Source organism: Pongo abelii, chromosome 15 (assembly GCF_028885655.2).
Source record: "Pongo abelii isolate AG06213 chromosome 15, NHGRI_mPonAbe1-v2.0_pri, whole genome shotgun sequence".
NCBI lineage: Eukaryota > Metazoa > Chordata > Mammalia > Primates > Hominidae > Pongo > Pongo abelii.
In genome coordinates, this window is record NC_072000.2 from 111,131,148 (window position 1) to 111,147,787 (window position 16,640).

Below are 16,640 nucleotides of genomic sequence, written 5' to 3' on the forward strand. Positions count from 1 at the left end.
ATTTTTATCAAACCTATGCAAATAACTATTTTGATGTAAGAATACTTACAGTTTCCAAATTTTGGAGAAATTATGTAGAGAAGAAGAAATTATGATTCTAATTTTTCTCAGTAGAGTATAGTATACTCAATTGTTAAAAACTGTGAATAGCTTAAAAGACAAAGTTTTCTTGATTCTGAAAAACAAAACAGAAGTAAATAGCAAATGCTTTAAAGAATGTCATAAAAATTATTTCAGTCTCCTTTTCATTCAGTTCATGCAATTACATCCTGTCCTGCTTGATATTAGATTAACAATCATCATAAATGCTTCAGGTCTCATGAGAGTCATGGAAGTTTTTCTCTCTATACCAATGGCACAATTTATAAAATTGTCAAAACTGTATATTGTATATTTAAGAGTACTACTCAAAGTTCTATAGATTATTATAAGCCACCTGATAAAGAATCAAAGTAAAACAACAACTGTGAATGACCGACCTTTTAGAATAACCCTGGTTAAAGACAGAATTGAGGAGAAAATTTGGTTATTTCTGTGATAAACAAAAATTTTAAATTATAATCATGAGTACTACTGATAAAATATACTAAGACATATAAAAATCACTTGAATCTAATAGAATTTTGGAACATATACTCTTTACATAAATATATTCAAATTATATAGTCCACATTTATATAAATATAGTCCAAAGTTAATAACCATTGCAAATTTGACATTACTTCCTGTATAATTTAACTGTACCAAATAAGCTAAATGTGTTTCTTTTCAGAGTGTTCAAATGACTGAATTTAGAATTTTATTTTGTGAACTTTGTCAAGTATCAAAAGTTTACAACACTTGATAGTACAAAATAGGATTACAGATTATTGTAAAATAAGTTGTTTATTTAGCCACGTGAAAACTCAGTGATTTCTAAAAAAAAGAAAAAAATATTTTTGAAAGAGTAGAATTGATTTTCTAAAATATAACCCCTTAGAAGAACAGCATGAGAAAGTTAAAACTGTCAATTCTGAAAAATAAATCTATTAAATTATGATTACTTTTACCATAAAAATAATTTGCATAGATCTTTTATACAATTTTATCTGTTTTTTAAATTTAAATGTGGATTAATTCTTCAAGAAACCCTGGTCCATCTGGCACAAGGGCCCAGACGCTAGCCTTGCATTAGTGTGCATTTAACATTAATGTTTAATTTATAAATAAACTCTGAACTGATTTTATCTCTCAAAATTAGCTTTTACAATCTTACAAAGCCACTTCTTCTGTAATAGTCCCTGCGGCTGGGGTGGTTAAGTAGTTTCAATTTCTGGGCTTGTGTCTTGAGAGTGTGATTAATTTTTCTTGTCATTTTCTTCCAGGTCTGTAGATGGGGCTTTAATTGCTGTCAGTGTTTAAGATTTAGCTGGACTTGGTGTCCGTTTTATTTTTTATTTTATTTATTTATTTTTTCTGAGATGGAGTCTCACTCTGTCACCCAGGCTGGAGTGCAGTAGTGCAATATCTGCTCACTGCAATGTCCACCTCCCCGAGTTCAAGCAATTCTCTCTGCCTCAGGCTCCCAAGTAGCTGGGATTACAGGCACCTGCCACCATGCCCAGCTAATTTTTGTATTTTTTAGTAAAGATGGGGTTTTGTCATGGTGGCCAGGCTGGTCTCTAACTTCTGACCTCAGGTAATTTGCCCACCTTAGCCTCCCAAAATGTTGTGTGTCCTTTTTAGACCTAGGAGTCAAAGCTCAGTAAAGTAGCAGCACAAGGACTTTAAAAGTTATACAGATAGTTATATGAATGTCATAACATTAATTTCTATTGTCTTAAACTCTCAGTATTACTAAGTAGTTGAAAAACTTAATAACACTTACATAGGAATTATTTCAATGAAATTTAAAATTTGTCTCATGCCAGTTACCAAATAGCAAAAATAAAGCCTTCTGCATTGTGACTGTTTTTCCCTATGGGGAACTCCATGTACATAACCTTCAAGTCAACTCTAATGAAAAAAGTATTTGAATTAATTAGACCTAGGAAGAATGTGTCTTGGATTACAAGTGAAGGTTTGGTTTCATAGAAAAATTTAGACAGTTAAAGAAAAGCCAAGAGCACTGAATATTCTATTGAAAGAAAACATTTTATTTAGAACTTTAAGATAAAGGATTTTTAGCATCAGGAAATAATAGCAGTCAGAAACTAACAACAGTTAGAAGTTAACTCAGAGGCTAACTGCTGTAAGAAAAACAATGTTAAAGGAGCTGACGAAAAAGTTGAGATCCTCTCAAGCCTTCTCAAATGGAAAAAAATAAAAATGGCAAGATGCAACAAAAGTTAAATTTTTGGGTTAAAAAAATTATATTACCTTATAATTTTATTGAATAAATCAACACTTTAAGACAATTTTGTCGTTCTAACCAATCTTCAGTGTGTTAGTATATTTTCATATGAAAGCCAGATCCTTATAAAGACTATAATAAATTCTTCCCTTTCAATTATAGTCAACTTGATAATATGAAGTTTTTTTAAGAAGTTAGCTTTCTACAAACCTTATTTTGACTTACACAAACCGTTTATGGCATACTTGAACATCTCGTTTTATTCTAAACATTATTCTTTCATAAATAGTCACTTTTATATATAAAAAGTTATCCTACAAAATTCCTTCTCATATAATTTTTTTTTATTTTAACCTTTCTTACCAAAAGTACTTCTCTATGTCTAGAACTTTCTTTAAACCTCTCATTAACTGGGTATGTTTATGACATTTTATATTTAACCTTTGAATTAAATAAATTATTTTTCTAAAAACAAATGTTTTCAAAAAATATTTTCTTATAGTATGTATTTTTAAAAAGTTTTCCTTATAGTATATATATTTGGAAACAATTAGTAATGTCATAAACATTTATGTAATATATATTAGTTCATTAAACTTTAGATTTTTAAATTGTAGAACAAGTTTATTTAAATGGTTTATTTTATTTCATTTACCTAATTTATTTTTTTAATAGCTTACCTAGAATATTTATGAAAACTGTAATACTTGTCCTTTAAAGTTTTTTACATATTAACCATGTTTATAACCCATGCAATTTAGATGTTTACCTAAGTAAAACCTTATGATTAAATAGATGATTATTTTTCTAGTAGCTAAGTATTTACCTATTTTTTATTAAAACAACAATACTAAACATATTGTCAAATTACAAAGATCAATCTGGTTTTAACTAGGTTTTTAATTTTATAATTTTATAATCTTAATTTTAAACAGCAGGTGTTTAAAAAAAGGGTTAGATGTAAACAGTGATCGTTATCTTAAAACCAGTAGAAAGGTCCTGTAAACTGGAAAACAAAATATTTTAAAGCAAAAAACATGTCTTCATCTTTCTTTATAAACTTCACCAAAAGCTTATTACATGCTGTTACTATTCTAATTCTTAGTAACTCTAATTCATAGTGAGAAAGCTAAGATTACTTAATTTAACATAGCATGACTTTAAGATTTTAAATTACTGATGATAATTATGAGACTAAATTTACCAAATTAATATTTGTAAAGCAATGTAAAATTTAAAGCTGACTATACAAACACAGATGTACTTTTTTGTTTACAAAGTGTTTCATTAAACAGACTTAACTTGATTGGTGGTCTTTGACATACAGCTTAATTAGATGACTGGCCTTGGATCGGAGGCATTTAAGAAAAAGGGCCAAGAAAGCATGCAGTTTTTAGGGCATAAACTACAATTGTTTATGGAAATGTGCAAAGAAATGAATAGCCTTCTATAGTGATGATCATTTCCTGCTAGCTGCCCTTAGCCACCCCAACGTAGCTTTCAAAGCCACCCCTAACATTGGAGCTTTTTTCATTCACTATTGCACACACCAGGAATGAATCCTCTCACAGTGCAATGTAATTCTGGTAACATCCGAAACCAAAAACATTACATGATACAAGAAAGCAGAGCTTTATACCTGAGAAGAATCTACCAATGTTTCTTGAAACCACAAAGGAAGGAGAAAAACTCCCAACAGGTTAGTGGCAAGATCCAAAAGGAAACACCCTTCCTGCCCCAACCCAGGGACCTGATGTGGAGCCGCCTGCTAAGGGAGCAGTGGTGTCCTCAGTGGCGCCTGGTGTCCTGAGCATCCACTGGTGTCCTGAGTGCCCCCTGGTGGTTGTGAGGGACCCCTGGTTTACTGAGCACACCCTAGTGTCCTGAGAGCCCCTTCCCGTCCTGAGCACCTCCTGGTGTTCTGAGCGCCCTCTGGTGTTCTGATCACTCCCTGAAGGTCCTGAGCGCCCCCTGGAGGTCCTCAGCACCCCCTGATGTCCTGAGGGCCCCCTGGTGGTTCTGAGCACTTCCTGGTGGTTCTGAGTGTTCCCTAGTGTCCTGAGCGCCCCCTGCAGTCCTGAGGGTCTGCTGGTGCTTCAGAGCACACCCTAGTGTTTGAGTCCCCTGGTTTCCTCAGTGCCCCCGGATGGTTCTGAGAGCTCCCTGGTGTCCTGAGCACTGCCTGGTGGTTCTGAATGCCCCCTGGTGTCTTGAGCACCCCCTGGTGGTTCTGAGTACCCCCTAGTTTCCTGAGTCCCCCTGGTGTCCTGAGCATCCCCCCCACCAGGTTTTCTGAGCCACCCCAGGTGGCTCTGAATGTCCCCTGGTGTCCTGAGTGCCCCATGGTGGTTCTGATCACCCCTGGTGTCTTGAGTGAGTCATGCTGATTCTGAGCAGCCCCTGGTGTTCTGAGCACCTTCTGGTTTCCTGTGCACCCCCTGGTGGTTCTGAGAAGCATCTACCATGCAGGGAGGTTTGTGTCTTCCTGCAGGCAGGTTTGTGTCTGCGCTCACACAGATGTCCCCTCACTGTGTCCCTCACAGTAATAAACGGAATTTTCCTGAGCTCTCAGGTTAATCATCTTAAAAGAGAATCATCTGAAAAGAGTGTCTCTGAGGACTGTTAATCTTCTTTGTACTCAAGGAGAGTCCCACTGAGAACTTCCACTTGAATTACTGATGTTATCACCCACACCAACCCCTGTCATGAAGCCTGCTGGACGAAGCTTATGCTGTTTTCAGTGAAAGTGAATCCAGAGGCTTTCCAGAAAAGTCTGAGAATTCTTGGTCTGTAGTATTTCTCTGAGAGACTCCACTAATTAACTTCACAGGGGACCTCTGCAAACACAGAAGCAACAGACTGAGAACAGCCCCCACGTGGAGCAGCCACAGCTCACCCAGCCTGTTCAACAGGGAACCTCAATATTGAGAGTGATGACAAGTGAAGCCCAGATCATCATAGACCCGATGGTGTGGACACTGATGAAGGGCACAGATATTGGGTGGCTTCTCACCAGGACCTGCAGGAGAAGAGGGGAAGAGCTGCTTTTCATTAGCACGGGAGAGGCCTCATTTCCATGTCTTTCTCCCTGGGGACATGTGTGTTCTGCTCAGCAGGGCTCATCCAATCTATATCTCTGGGTTGCAAGGAGGGCAGGGTCAAAGGATTTCTGGGACTGGATGTTCAGGGTTGATGTGTCCATTGCTCTTTCTTTTTCTTTCATGTGGACCCTGTTAGGGTATCTTTATAGTATCAATGTTTATCAACGAATAAGTACAGTAAACAAATAAAAATAAACCTTGCCCAGAGGAAATGGACATCTGCCTGTAGGCTGTGCAATTCGAGCTGTAAACCACTGTCCTCTACAATAAAGCAAAGTCTTCAGTTAGAATTTTAAAAAGGCAGATCTACAAATTGTCAGAGCTGGAGTCCATAATTACTTCTATCCAGAGCTTATTTTGCCACATAGCTGTTCAGTTTCAAATGTATGTGCTTGTCTGAGGAAAAAGTTAATGCGGGCACATGTGGGCTTATCTGAAATGAATACAGAATCTTACAGGAGATTTGGGAGTGCCTTGTTTCTTCAATGGGCTCTTGCAGTTGAATGTTGCATCTGAGAATACCAGCAGGTCCATATACTTTCAGATGAAAGCCAATAACACACATCTATTCCAATAACACACATCTTCCCTTCTTCCTATTTCGTAGCTTTTAGGAAGTGCCTCCTACACTGACACTAGGCCCAGGTATCTGACTTTTCCCCCTAGAGATCTAAAGCAAACAGGATACAAGCAGAGACTTGGGAAGTGCATGCAGGAAGTTATTTTCTTTTTCTCAGCTAGAGTCCCTGCAAAGGCTTCATGATGAAGGAAGCTGAGGTCAATGAGGGAGTGTTTAAGACATTGGTCTTAAAAATCGTGATGTCAGAGGCTTCAGATTGCTCTACTGTTCTTGTCTTACCCTCTGCCATTGTCCTTTAGTTTTCCTGTGTTCTCTTCAGATAGAGTCTGTGCATTGCTACACTTCCATCTTTAATCCAGAGCCATCATCCTGGTTACAATGGATTGTGCAGTGCGGGTAAGCACTGCCTGTTCTGACAATGGAAACCTGGAGACACAGTCAGCTTCCTCTTCTGGCCTATGATCTTGACCAGGCATCTTTAGGCGAAAAGCTAATTTTGGGTGATTACTCCCTTTTGTGTTTTCAGCACACGTGGATTATTTACTTATATCTTACCTCTATTGGCTAACTTTACTCATTTCTACAATTATGGAAGAATGGGAGAGAAATCTGCAATGGGAGATTTGTCTTCTTTCACATAGGATAAGGTTCTGGAAAAGTCCTTTCCTGTAGAAGCTTTTGAAGAAGGCTCGTGATATGTTTCTCAGTAATTAATATCTGCAATTTTGATCTATAGGAAATGTCTTTGGAATGTAGATTTTAGAATCTTGAGGTTTCTGGAAAGAAAGTCCAGAAAACTTAGAAGTATAAGACCCTCTGGAACTGTCACATTTACCGAGTCCACATCTGTCTTCAGACGTCTGTAGTGCTTACCATGTAAGTGCCCTCAACAGCTTGTGGCTTCTGCAGCTTCTGCTCCAGTTAAGCAGGTGTCAACTGCCATTCTGGACATGCCCGTCTCTCCAGTTTTTGTAGTGGATAATATTTCTGCAATTTCTTTTATTTCATAGATTCCATAAAGTATTGACATCCAAATTATGCAGATTACTTTTGACATAAAAATGAGGGTTATGAATTTTATAATCTACGTTTTGGAGCATAAACCAAAAGTGCAATCAAACCTCACCTCTGATGTGTTACTGGAGGCAGAATTCTGATCCTATTACATATAAGTGTTACCTGGCATGACATCAATGAACAGGCAAGAAAACAGAGTAAGGACATGGCACAACACGTATGAACAAGTCTCAACAATTTTAATTTTCTTCTGAAGAAGCCGAAGTTGTGAAAGTGAAATAGTGTGACTTGTCGTGTCTCAGGTGATGTTGTCTTCTGAAAAGTATCTCTAATCCTGGGCTGGATCCTGTAGGTGCACCTGGGCTCCCTAACCTCAAACAGCAACTTTTATTTCTTAAACACAAGACATTCCAATGAGAAAGCTGTTCTCAGGTGAGCTGCCGAGCAGGGAGGAGTAGATGGAGGTGTCTTTGGCTTCCCAGCAATCGCTGAAACTTGAAGACCAAGGCTGCCTCTGAGGGACAGAGATCCACCTATAAGTACATCACATCAGCTCTGTCTTCAGGAATCTTTGGCTGTGTGAGCAGATAAGGAATGTGATATATTCGTTTCTGCTAACGCAGTGTGCTTCAGAAAAAATAAAATTGAAAATTTAATAAAAAAGTTTTTTTGCCATATTAGGGAAGAGAACCTGTAAAAATCATGGGAATACAAGTGCTGACTTCAGAGCTTGCAGAAGGAGCAAGTCTACAATTGAGAGAAGGAAGTGCCCTGCCCAAGGAAGCAGGTACCCTAAGATCATCCCCTGAGAACTGCCCTCTAGATGCCATGTGTCAGTGGAACCTGAGCTCGTGCCTGGGATGTTAAAAGTAGTGTGGGGAGCAGAGCACAGCTCAATTCATCCTCCTTCTGTGACCTAGGATGTGGCCTCTTCCTCTGAGCTTTATTCTAATAAGGTGTTAATATAAAATAACAGCAGTAACTTTACCTGTAACCTTTCAAGTATGACCAGTCTTGTTCAGACTTGTTATCACTGTTGTTGACCAAACTCTTAAATATCATAAAAATACCTGTGTGACCCATCACCTCAGGGCTCAGATGACCACATTACAGAGAGAAGCCCTGTTTTATTTCTGTCACAAACATGGTGTTAGAACTGGAACATATGTGTACCTTGTTATATATTTTATCTTAATTATGTTAAATTGGATAAAATTAGAATTGGTAAATTACACTTAGAAATTTAGCTGAGGAGATATCTAAGTAAACTGTTGATGGTGTGTCTTCATTTCTTTTTGCTTATCATAGTATAAAGTGACAGGAGAGAGATAAAGAGGAAATTATTGAGCAACATGCAATCAGCTATTTTATAAATAAAGGAGGTTCTCACATCTTCTGGAAACCCCATACATTTTTTAAAAAGTTAAGTAACTTTAAGACATATTTCTACATTCTAGATACATGACTAATGTAAACTTAGGTTTAAGTGCAAAAAGAGATAACACGGAAGATGAAAGTTCTGCAGCAGGTCATTTTGCCAAATAGGCAGCTTTAAACTAGTTTGTAATTTAACCTAAATATTCAAAATATAAACTCCAGAGGGATTCAAATATAAAATTATAACATTTCAATATTTGATGACTTGTGCAGAGAAGCTTGAACTAACATTATTTCGTTGAGTCATAACTCAATAACAAAAGTGTGTCCAACGGTCGACCTATTCATGCGGCTGCTTGAGTAAATAATTTCTACCTACTCTGCTTGGGAGTACTGGAACAACCCCACTTCCTCTAAAACCTGGGGGTCACTAAGAACAGAGACTAAAGTTTGAATATTATGAAGTTTTGAGAGACCCACAATTACTCACTAGTCTGATTGTTGAGAGTGATCTCTATGAGCCTAGTCTTGAAGAAGGTATTGTGGTTGTTTGTTATTATGAAGATATAGTAACGAAGAGACTCAAGGAAAATGAAAACAAAACAAAACAAAACAAAACAAAACAAAAAAACAGGGGAAGGTAGTCCAGAGGAACAACATAAAGGTTCAGAAACTGACACAATGAAGCATATGGATTACCTGGCAGAGAATTTAAAGTAAATATTAGAAACATGTTCAATGAGTTAATGGCAACATGCAAGAACAATGTGAAAATTTTAACAGAGATAAAAAATTTAAAAGAGGACTAAACAAAAATATTGGTGTTGAAGAATACAATAACTCAGCCAGAAATTTTAAAAGAGAATTTTAGAGCAGACTAGATCAAGTAATACAAAGAAACTGTAAACTCAAAGAAAGTCTACTTGAAATAATAGAGACAGAGAAGAGAAATAAAATGGAAGAAGTGAAAAAGAATAAGGGACTTGTGGGTAAGGAACCCCATAGAAAATTAAATTATGCACTTGAGTTATACAAAAGTAAGACAAAGTGGGTAATGAAGGGAGAGAGAGAGACAGAGACAGAGATTATTCAAAATAATAGCAAAGAATCTTTCCAAATTTGGAGAAGAGAAGCAAATATTCATCCACAAACCAGAAGCTCTATAAATTTTAAATAAGATAAAATCTGACACAGTTTAAAACCACATTGCTAAAAATGAAAGAGCTTTTAGAAAACAGAAAGAAAAAAAGCAGATTGCTTAGCACAAGGTTTTCAGTTCAGAAGGCACAGGGATTATATTCAATGGTGTGTAGTTTAATGACAGGTTCTTTTTGAGAAATGTGTCCCTGGGCAATTTCATCATTGTGCAAGCCTCAAGGGTGAATTTGCACAAACCTACAAGTAATACCCTATTACACATAGGCTATGTGGAATAGCACAGTGTTCCCAGACAACTAACCTGTACAGCGTGTTACTACACTGAACACTGCAGGAAACTGAAGCACCATGGTAATGTAACGCCAAAAGTTCTTGCCTGAGCCACGCCAAAGATTTGGTGTGGCAGCAACCTGCAGTGAGAGAGAGACATGGATCGGACTGAGAGAAAAAAAGCTGTAGGCTTTATTAAGCAGAGTGACAGTACAAAGCTTCCACAGCGTGGAAGGGGTCCTGAGCGGGTAGCCAGTGTTAGATTTTTCCATAACCTTTTAAACTCTTTAAGGTGGGAAATACGTGCGGCGGGAAGATGTTACCTGAGCAAGAAACAAAGACAATTAACACGTCTCAGATCTTGAGGAAAATCGGAATTGTAACTTAAGTTTGATCTACTTTATGGCCTTGCAGCGGCATAGCAAAGGAGACAGGATCTCGCGGGATTTTACAAATTGTGTTTACAGGGAATTTGAATTGGGAGCATAGATAAGGTCTGCTGGTCACAGAAATACAGACTTAAAAGCCTGTAATGTTAAAACATTCCTTTTAGTTTCAGGGGAGGGGGAATGGAGAGAGGGAGAGAGGACACAGGGAAGCTTACAGCAAAATTTTTGCTGTTTATAGCTTTCTTAGGGAAGAAAACACATGCATAAATTCTGATGTTAGGAATATTTTAAGCATATATCTTCAATATTATCCATCCAGGACCAAAGTAAGACCTGATGCAGGAAATGAGTGAGTTTCACTGCTTTCTGAGCCTCGACTCAACCCAGGAAGCCCAGCTGACACCTCCTCTCAGAGTTTTCTGCTTAGAAAACCAATAATAACACAAATGTTACTGGAAAGGGATCCCAATTGGGGCAAATCTACAGAATAAAAGGAAAGCAAGTTTATTAGGAAAGTAAGAGAATAAAGAATGGCTACTATATAGGCAGAGCTGTGGTATGGGCTGCTGGTTGTCCATTCTTATGGTTATTTCTTGATTATATGTTAAACAAAGAAGGATTATTCATGAGTCCCCTGGGCAATTCCCGAAGCTGAGGTTTCCTCCACTGTTTAGTTTCTAGGGAAACTTCCTGATGTTGCTATGGCATTTGTAAACTGTCGTGGCTCTGTGGGGAGTGTCTTTTAGCATGTTAATGCATAATACTTAGCATATAATGAGCAATGAGGACAAACAGAGGTCACTTTTGTCACTGTCTTGGTTTTGGTGGGCTTCGGCCAGCTTCTTTACTGTAAACTTTATTAGCAAGGTCTTTATGACCTGGATCTTGTGCAGACCTCCTATCTCATCTTGTGAATAAGAATGCCTTGACTTACTGGGAATGCAGCCCAGCAGGTCTCAGTCTTATTTTTCCTATTCCTGATTCAAGATGGAGTTGTTCTGGTTCCAAAGCTTCTAACACAAATAATGTAAGAAAAATATTTATAATATGAGCATGGTTATATTGCCAAATATAAAATATCATAATCACAACAATCAATTTTACATGTCATCTTGACTAGACCACAGTCTCAACTACTCAATCACACACTAGCCTAGGTGTTGCTCCCATGGCTTAACACAGGTGTTAGTAGAGACTGACATTATTTTCTCCCAGTCATGAAGTCACAAAGAGTGTTTTAGATAATCTAGGTGGTGCTGATTCAAAGACAGCATAACAGAAGACCAAAGGACTCCGTGGTAGATGGCAGATGCAGGTCTTCCCAGGAATTCCAGCCTGTCTTTCCCGATGTCCAGCAGTATTGACCTTAGGCTGCCCAGGCAGACCCTATGATTACTGTCACCCAGAGCTCACAGCACAATGGAGTGTCCATCCTCAGCTTGTTGTAACCAAGCGAGTTAGAGAGAAACACCACACCTTGAGACAAATTCAGGAGTCCTTTATTAGCCGGCGACTGAGAGATGGCTAATGCTGGAAATTCTTTCGGCCCCGAAGAAGGTGCTAGATTTTCTTTTATACTTTGATTTAGAGAGGGAAGGAGGAGCCTAACTGTAGCATTCTAACAGAAGCAAAACAGGCAAAAAAATTAAAAGGACAAATGGTTACAGGAAAACAAACAATTCCAGGTGCAGGGGCTTTAAATTCATCACAAGGTGATAGGTGTGGGGGCTCTGGGTGTTATCTGCTGGACACAAATGCAGGGGCTTTAGGGTACTATCACCAGCCAAATTCCTGGGAACTGCAGACACAGCTTGCCACAGTACCTTATCAGTTAATTGCACTCTTTGATATGCTAGGAGTCAGCTTAAACAAGTTAAGTACTTCAGGAATGGGGTGGGTGAGGAGCCCTTGATGTCTTGCAAATGAAGGAGCTAAATGGAGTCCTTTCTGGCTTTCTGGGAGAGTCTATTCATGTTAAAACAAGGTAAGTTATCACAAGCTCTCCTCAAAGTCACAGGTGTGAGTCCAAACTTTGTGACAGTGTGAGAAGCATAAGGTCAGCTCTACATCAACATCCCATTGGAGAAAACTAGTATTATTCCCTTCATGACTAATGCCTGCTTCATTTTCCAAACGCATCCATGCACAGAAGACAGCAGGATTTTCCAGGCAATGGTGAGTGAGAAAGTCCCCTCAGCCTACCCAGCTCCTGCAGACCTGAGCCCTGGAATTTAGACTACAGAAAACACATCCTCTGTTTTCAGGAATGAGAAGAAGAAAGGGATCTGTGAAAATCAAGTCTACCGGGAAGGAAAATGGATTAGCAGAAAGGGAGTCAACTGAATCAGTCTGAGTCAGATGTGCCCAGTTTTACAAGATGAAGGCAGATAGCTGTGAAAACCATCAGGTTTTAAGGACCCTGACCCTGTGTGAGCCTCTCTCCTGGCTCCCATCAGAACTCAAAGCCTGTTCTAATCAGAGATTCCCATGGAGGTCTCTGCCCTGAGTCTAATTGGAAAACACTCTCCAGGTTTCCTTGGGATTCCTCAAAACTCTCATCCTGTTGACCATGAAAGGATTATTTCTGCCCCCAAAGTGACGCTGTGGCTTCTGTGTAGGTGAGGATGTGTCCTCCTGTTAAAAAAAAAAAAAAAAAAAGACACAAAAAGAAAAAAAAAAAAGGTTGCATTTAGAGACATCAAATATTAGTACAGGATTGCAAATCTGGGGAAGTTCCCTGGGGAACTTTGACAATGAGGCCGCTCCAGGCCATGACAGGAAGCCAGCCCTTAGCAGCACCTGCACCTGCCCTGGAGACAGCCCCGTGCACAGTGTCCTGGCGCCCCCTGGTGGTCATGGGAACCCCAGCAGGGAGGTTTGTGTCTGGGCTCACACTGACTTCCCCTCACTGTGTCTCTCACACAGTAATACACAGCCGTGTCCTCGGCTCTCAGGCTGTTCATTTGCAGATACAGTGAGTTCTTGGCGTTGTCTCTGGATATGGTGAATCGGCCCTTCACGGAGTCTGCATAGTATGTGGTTCTACCACTGTTACTAATGTATGAGACCCACTCCAGTCCCTTCTCTGGAGCCTGGCGGACCCAGCTCATGTCATTACTACTGAAGGTGAATTCAGAGGCTGCACAGGAGAGTCTCAGGGACCCCCCAGGCTGTACCAAGCCTCCTCCAGACTCCACCAGCTGCACCTCACACTGGACACCTGCAAACAAAGAGACACCAAGGTCAGAAAGTGCCACACATATCCACTGTTTCTCTCACTCATGTCCACACACGCTAAATCTCTCTAGTTTTCCATGAATCACCTTCTAAAATAGCAACAAGTAAAACCCAGCTCAGCCCCAACTCCATGGTGAGTCCTCTGTGTTCAGTGCTGATCAGCAAGTGGAAATGCCTTGGAGTCCCAGGGCTAAGGCTCCTCTCTCAGAGCTGCAGGGTCAGGGTTGGGTTGGTTTTCATCAGTAGAGGGAGGGCCCTATTTGCATGTCTCCTACTATATAACAAGCTCTAGGGTGGGACCCTTGAGGAGTAGGCTGTACCCAGATAAGAAGACAGTGCCCTGCAGAAGTTTGCTGGCAATGATGGTATTTGGAAAATATACTGTCTTATTATGAAATTGTGCTGTGATAAATACTTTGCACTAATCACCCTATTTCATTTTAAATATTCATGTAAGCTATGTTCCGTAGGAGACAATATTTTCTCCATTTATGGGTGTGGAAGAAAACCCATACATGGAGGGGGCTCTGTATGCATCTAGGAGCTCATGTCTGGGATGAGTGAACACTGGCATCTGGCCCTGTGCTCCTCATCACTGGCTCTGACTTCCCCCTGAACCAACTCCAGGACAAAGCTGGACGTGCCTCCTGTGGTTTTCAGAACCCACTTTCCGTAATAAGAGCATGTGTGGTTTTGCTGCCCTCCAGCACTCTTCTGAAAATATGGAGAGAACTAGGGTCCAGGCACACTAATTTTCAGGTACTTCTGACATTTAACTTATTTTTTCTATCTTTCTATTACTCCTTCCTTGTCTAAGTTTCCGTTTGTTTGCTTGTAAGACATTTTATGAGGCTTAATTGAAAGATGATAAACTTCACATATTTAAATGTACAACTAATAAAAATGATGTAACTGCCATCATTATCAAGAAAGTGGACAAGTGAATTCTTCTCAACATTTCCTCTTGTTCTGCTGTATTCCTCCTCCTCTCCCCTTCCCTTCTTCTACCATTTCCCCAGGTAACTGCTTATCTTCATTATTTTACTTCAGATGCATTTTTATTTATCAGAATTTATAAAAATGAAATTGCATAGTATATATTGTTATTTGTTTGGCTTATTTTACTCAACATAAATACTTAGATATTTTACCTTGTTGCTCTATCAGGCATTAATTTATTATAAATGACAGGTAGTATTGCAGTGAACACATTTACCATAATTTGTTTTTCTATTAAGCAGCTTAACAATATTTGTCTGGGCGGCAAGCCACCCAGGTGCCGAGGCAAGAGAGTGAGGGCATAAGCTGTTCCAGTGTAATGAAGAAAATATGTAAAATAAGAATAGTTATACTAGAAATAGATTGTAGATATGATTATATATGAATATCATTAATCATCAGTTTGTAGCATTACTCTTTATTCCAATATTATAATAATCCTTGCTCTACAATTATAATCTAGGAAAAACCAGGCCGTACAGCGATAGGAGCTGAAGGGACATGATGAGAAGTGACCAGAAGACAGGAGTGTGAGCCTCTGTCATGCCCGGACAGGGCCGCTAGAGGGCTCCTCGGTCTAGCGGTAGCGCCAGTGCCTGGGGAGACAACTGTTAATTAGCAGACCTTAGTCTAGCGGTGGCGCCAGTGCCTGGGAAGGCAACCGTTGCTTAGAAGACCTGGAAAGGGAGTCTCCCTTTCCCAGGGGGAGTTAGAGGAGAATCTGCTCCACCACCTCTTGTGGAAGGCCTGACATCAGTCAAACCCGCCTGCAGCCCTCTGGAGGCCTGACAGTCTCCCTGTGATGCTGTGCTTCAGCGGTCACACTCCTGTTTCACTTTCATGTTCCACTCTGTACACCTGGCTCTGTCCTCTAGATAGCAGTAGCAGAATTAGTGAAAGTATTAAAGTCTTTGATCTTTCTGAGAAGAGCATAGAAGAAATAATGACATAAGCTGTCCTCTCTCTCTCTCCGCCTCGGCTGCCAAACAGGGTAGGGCCCCCTGTCTGGTGGACACGTGACTCACGTGACCTTATCAATCATTGCAGATGACTCACACTCCATACCCTGCCCCTTTTGCCTTGTATCCAATAAATAACAGTGCAGCCAGGCATTCGGGGCCACTACCAGTCTCCGCATCTTGGTGGTAGTGGTCCCCCGGGCCTAGCTGTTTTTTCTTCTGTCTCTTTGTCTTGTGTCTTTATTTCTACCATGTCTCATCTCTGCACATGGGGAGAAAGATCCACAGACCCTGTAGGGCTGGCCCCTACATATTTGCGTACTTTTTTTACTCTGTGTCTTATTAAAAAATCTTCTACACAGCTTGGAAATGTACATAGATGAATAATATATTTTACTTATGTTTTACAACAACAATATCAACAAAAATAGATAAACAGAGGAGCTGGAATTTTGGAATTTTTTTTTGAGACGGAGTCTCACTCTGTCGCCCAGGCTGGAGTGCAATGGTATGACTTGCAAACTCTGCCTCCTGAGTTCAAGCTATTCTCCAGTATCAGCCTCCCGAGTAGCTGAGATTACAGGTGCCCGCCACCATGCCAAGCTATTTTTTTTTTTGTATTTTTAGTAGAGACAGGTTTTACCATGTTGGCCAGGGTGATCTCAAACTCCTGACCTCAGGTGATCCACTTACCTTGGCCTCCCAAAGCGTTGGGATTACAGGTGTGAGCCACTGCAACTGACCATTTTTTAAAAATAATACTTTAGATACTTGAAGTTTTAAGATAAACAGCAAATGTGAAATCTAGGGAGAGGCAAGTTCTTGAAGAGAGTAACAAAGCTAGGGTATGAACTGAACTGAGGCAGAGTATGGCATGTAAAATGTAGGCTATTACAAGATGAAAACACACATATATATTGGATTGCTTGAAGTCAAGTGTGGTAAATGTGTTGTAGGATGAATTTCTAAGGGATCACAGACTGAAGAGTTTTCCTATCCTATTGAATCCTTTTTCCCCAAAATGGGGACAGTCACCAAAATCTTTCTGTCCCAATGTGTCTGTCTAGGAGAGAAAAGGTGCCCACCCTTCTGAAAAAGCATTCAGATTCACCTTCCATATCCCCGTTGGAGAACGAAGAAATTACTCTGGAGGGGAAAGCCACCAAAACCAGGATCTTAGGGGCACTGGTGCAATCCTTTAGGAACTGAGATGGGAAAAGA

The 16,640-nt window shown here is 39.7% G+C and overlaps 1 gene segment (V, D, J or C); it reads right to left on the minus strand.

Annotated features, from left to right (window-relative positions):
- Positions 1–5,237: 5,237 nt before the first annotated feature.
- Positions 5,238–13,593, minus strand: LOC100936152 (immunoglobulin heavy variable 3-48-like). The segment is given in 4 exon segments: positions 5,238–5,351; positions 7,743–7,885; positions 13,148–13,444; positions 13,548–13,593. Coding segments are annotated over 4 exon segments (600 nt in total).
- Positions 13,594–16,640: the final 3,047 nt, after the last annotated feature.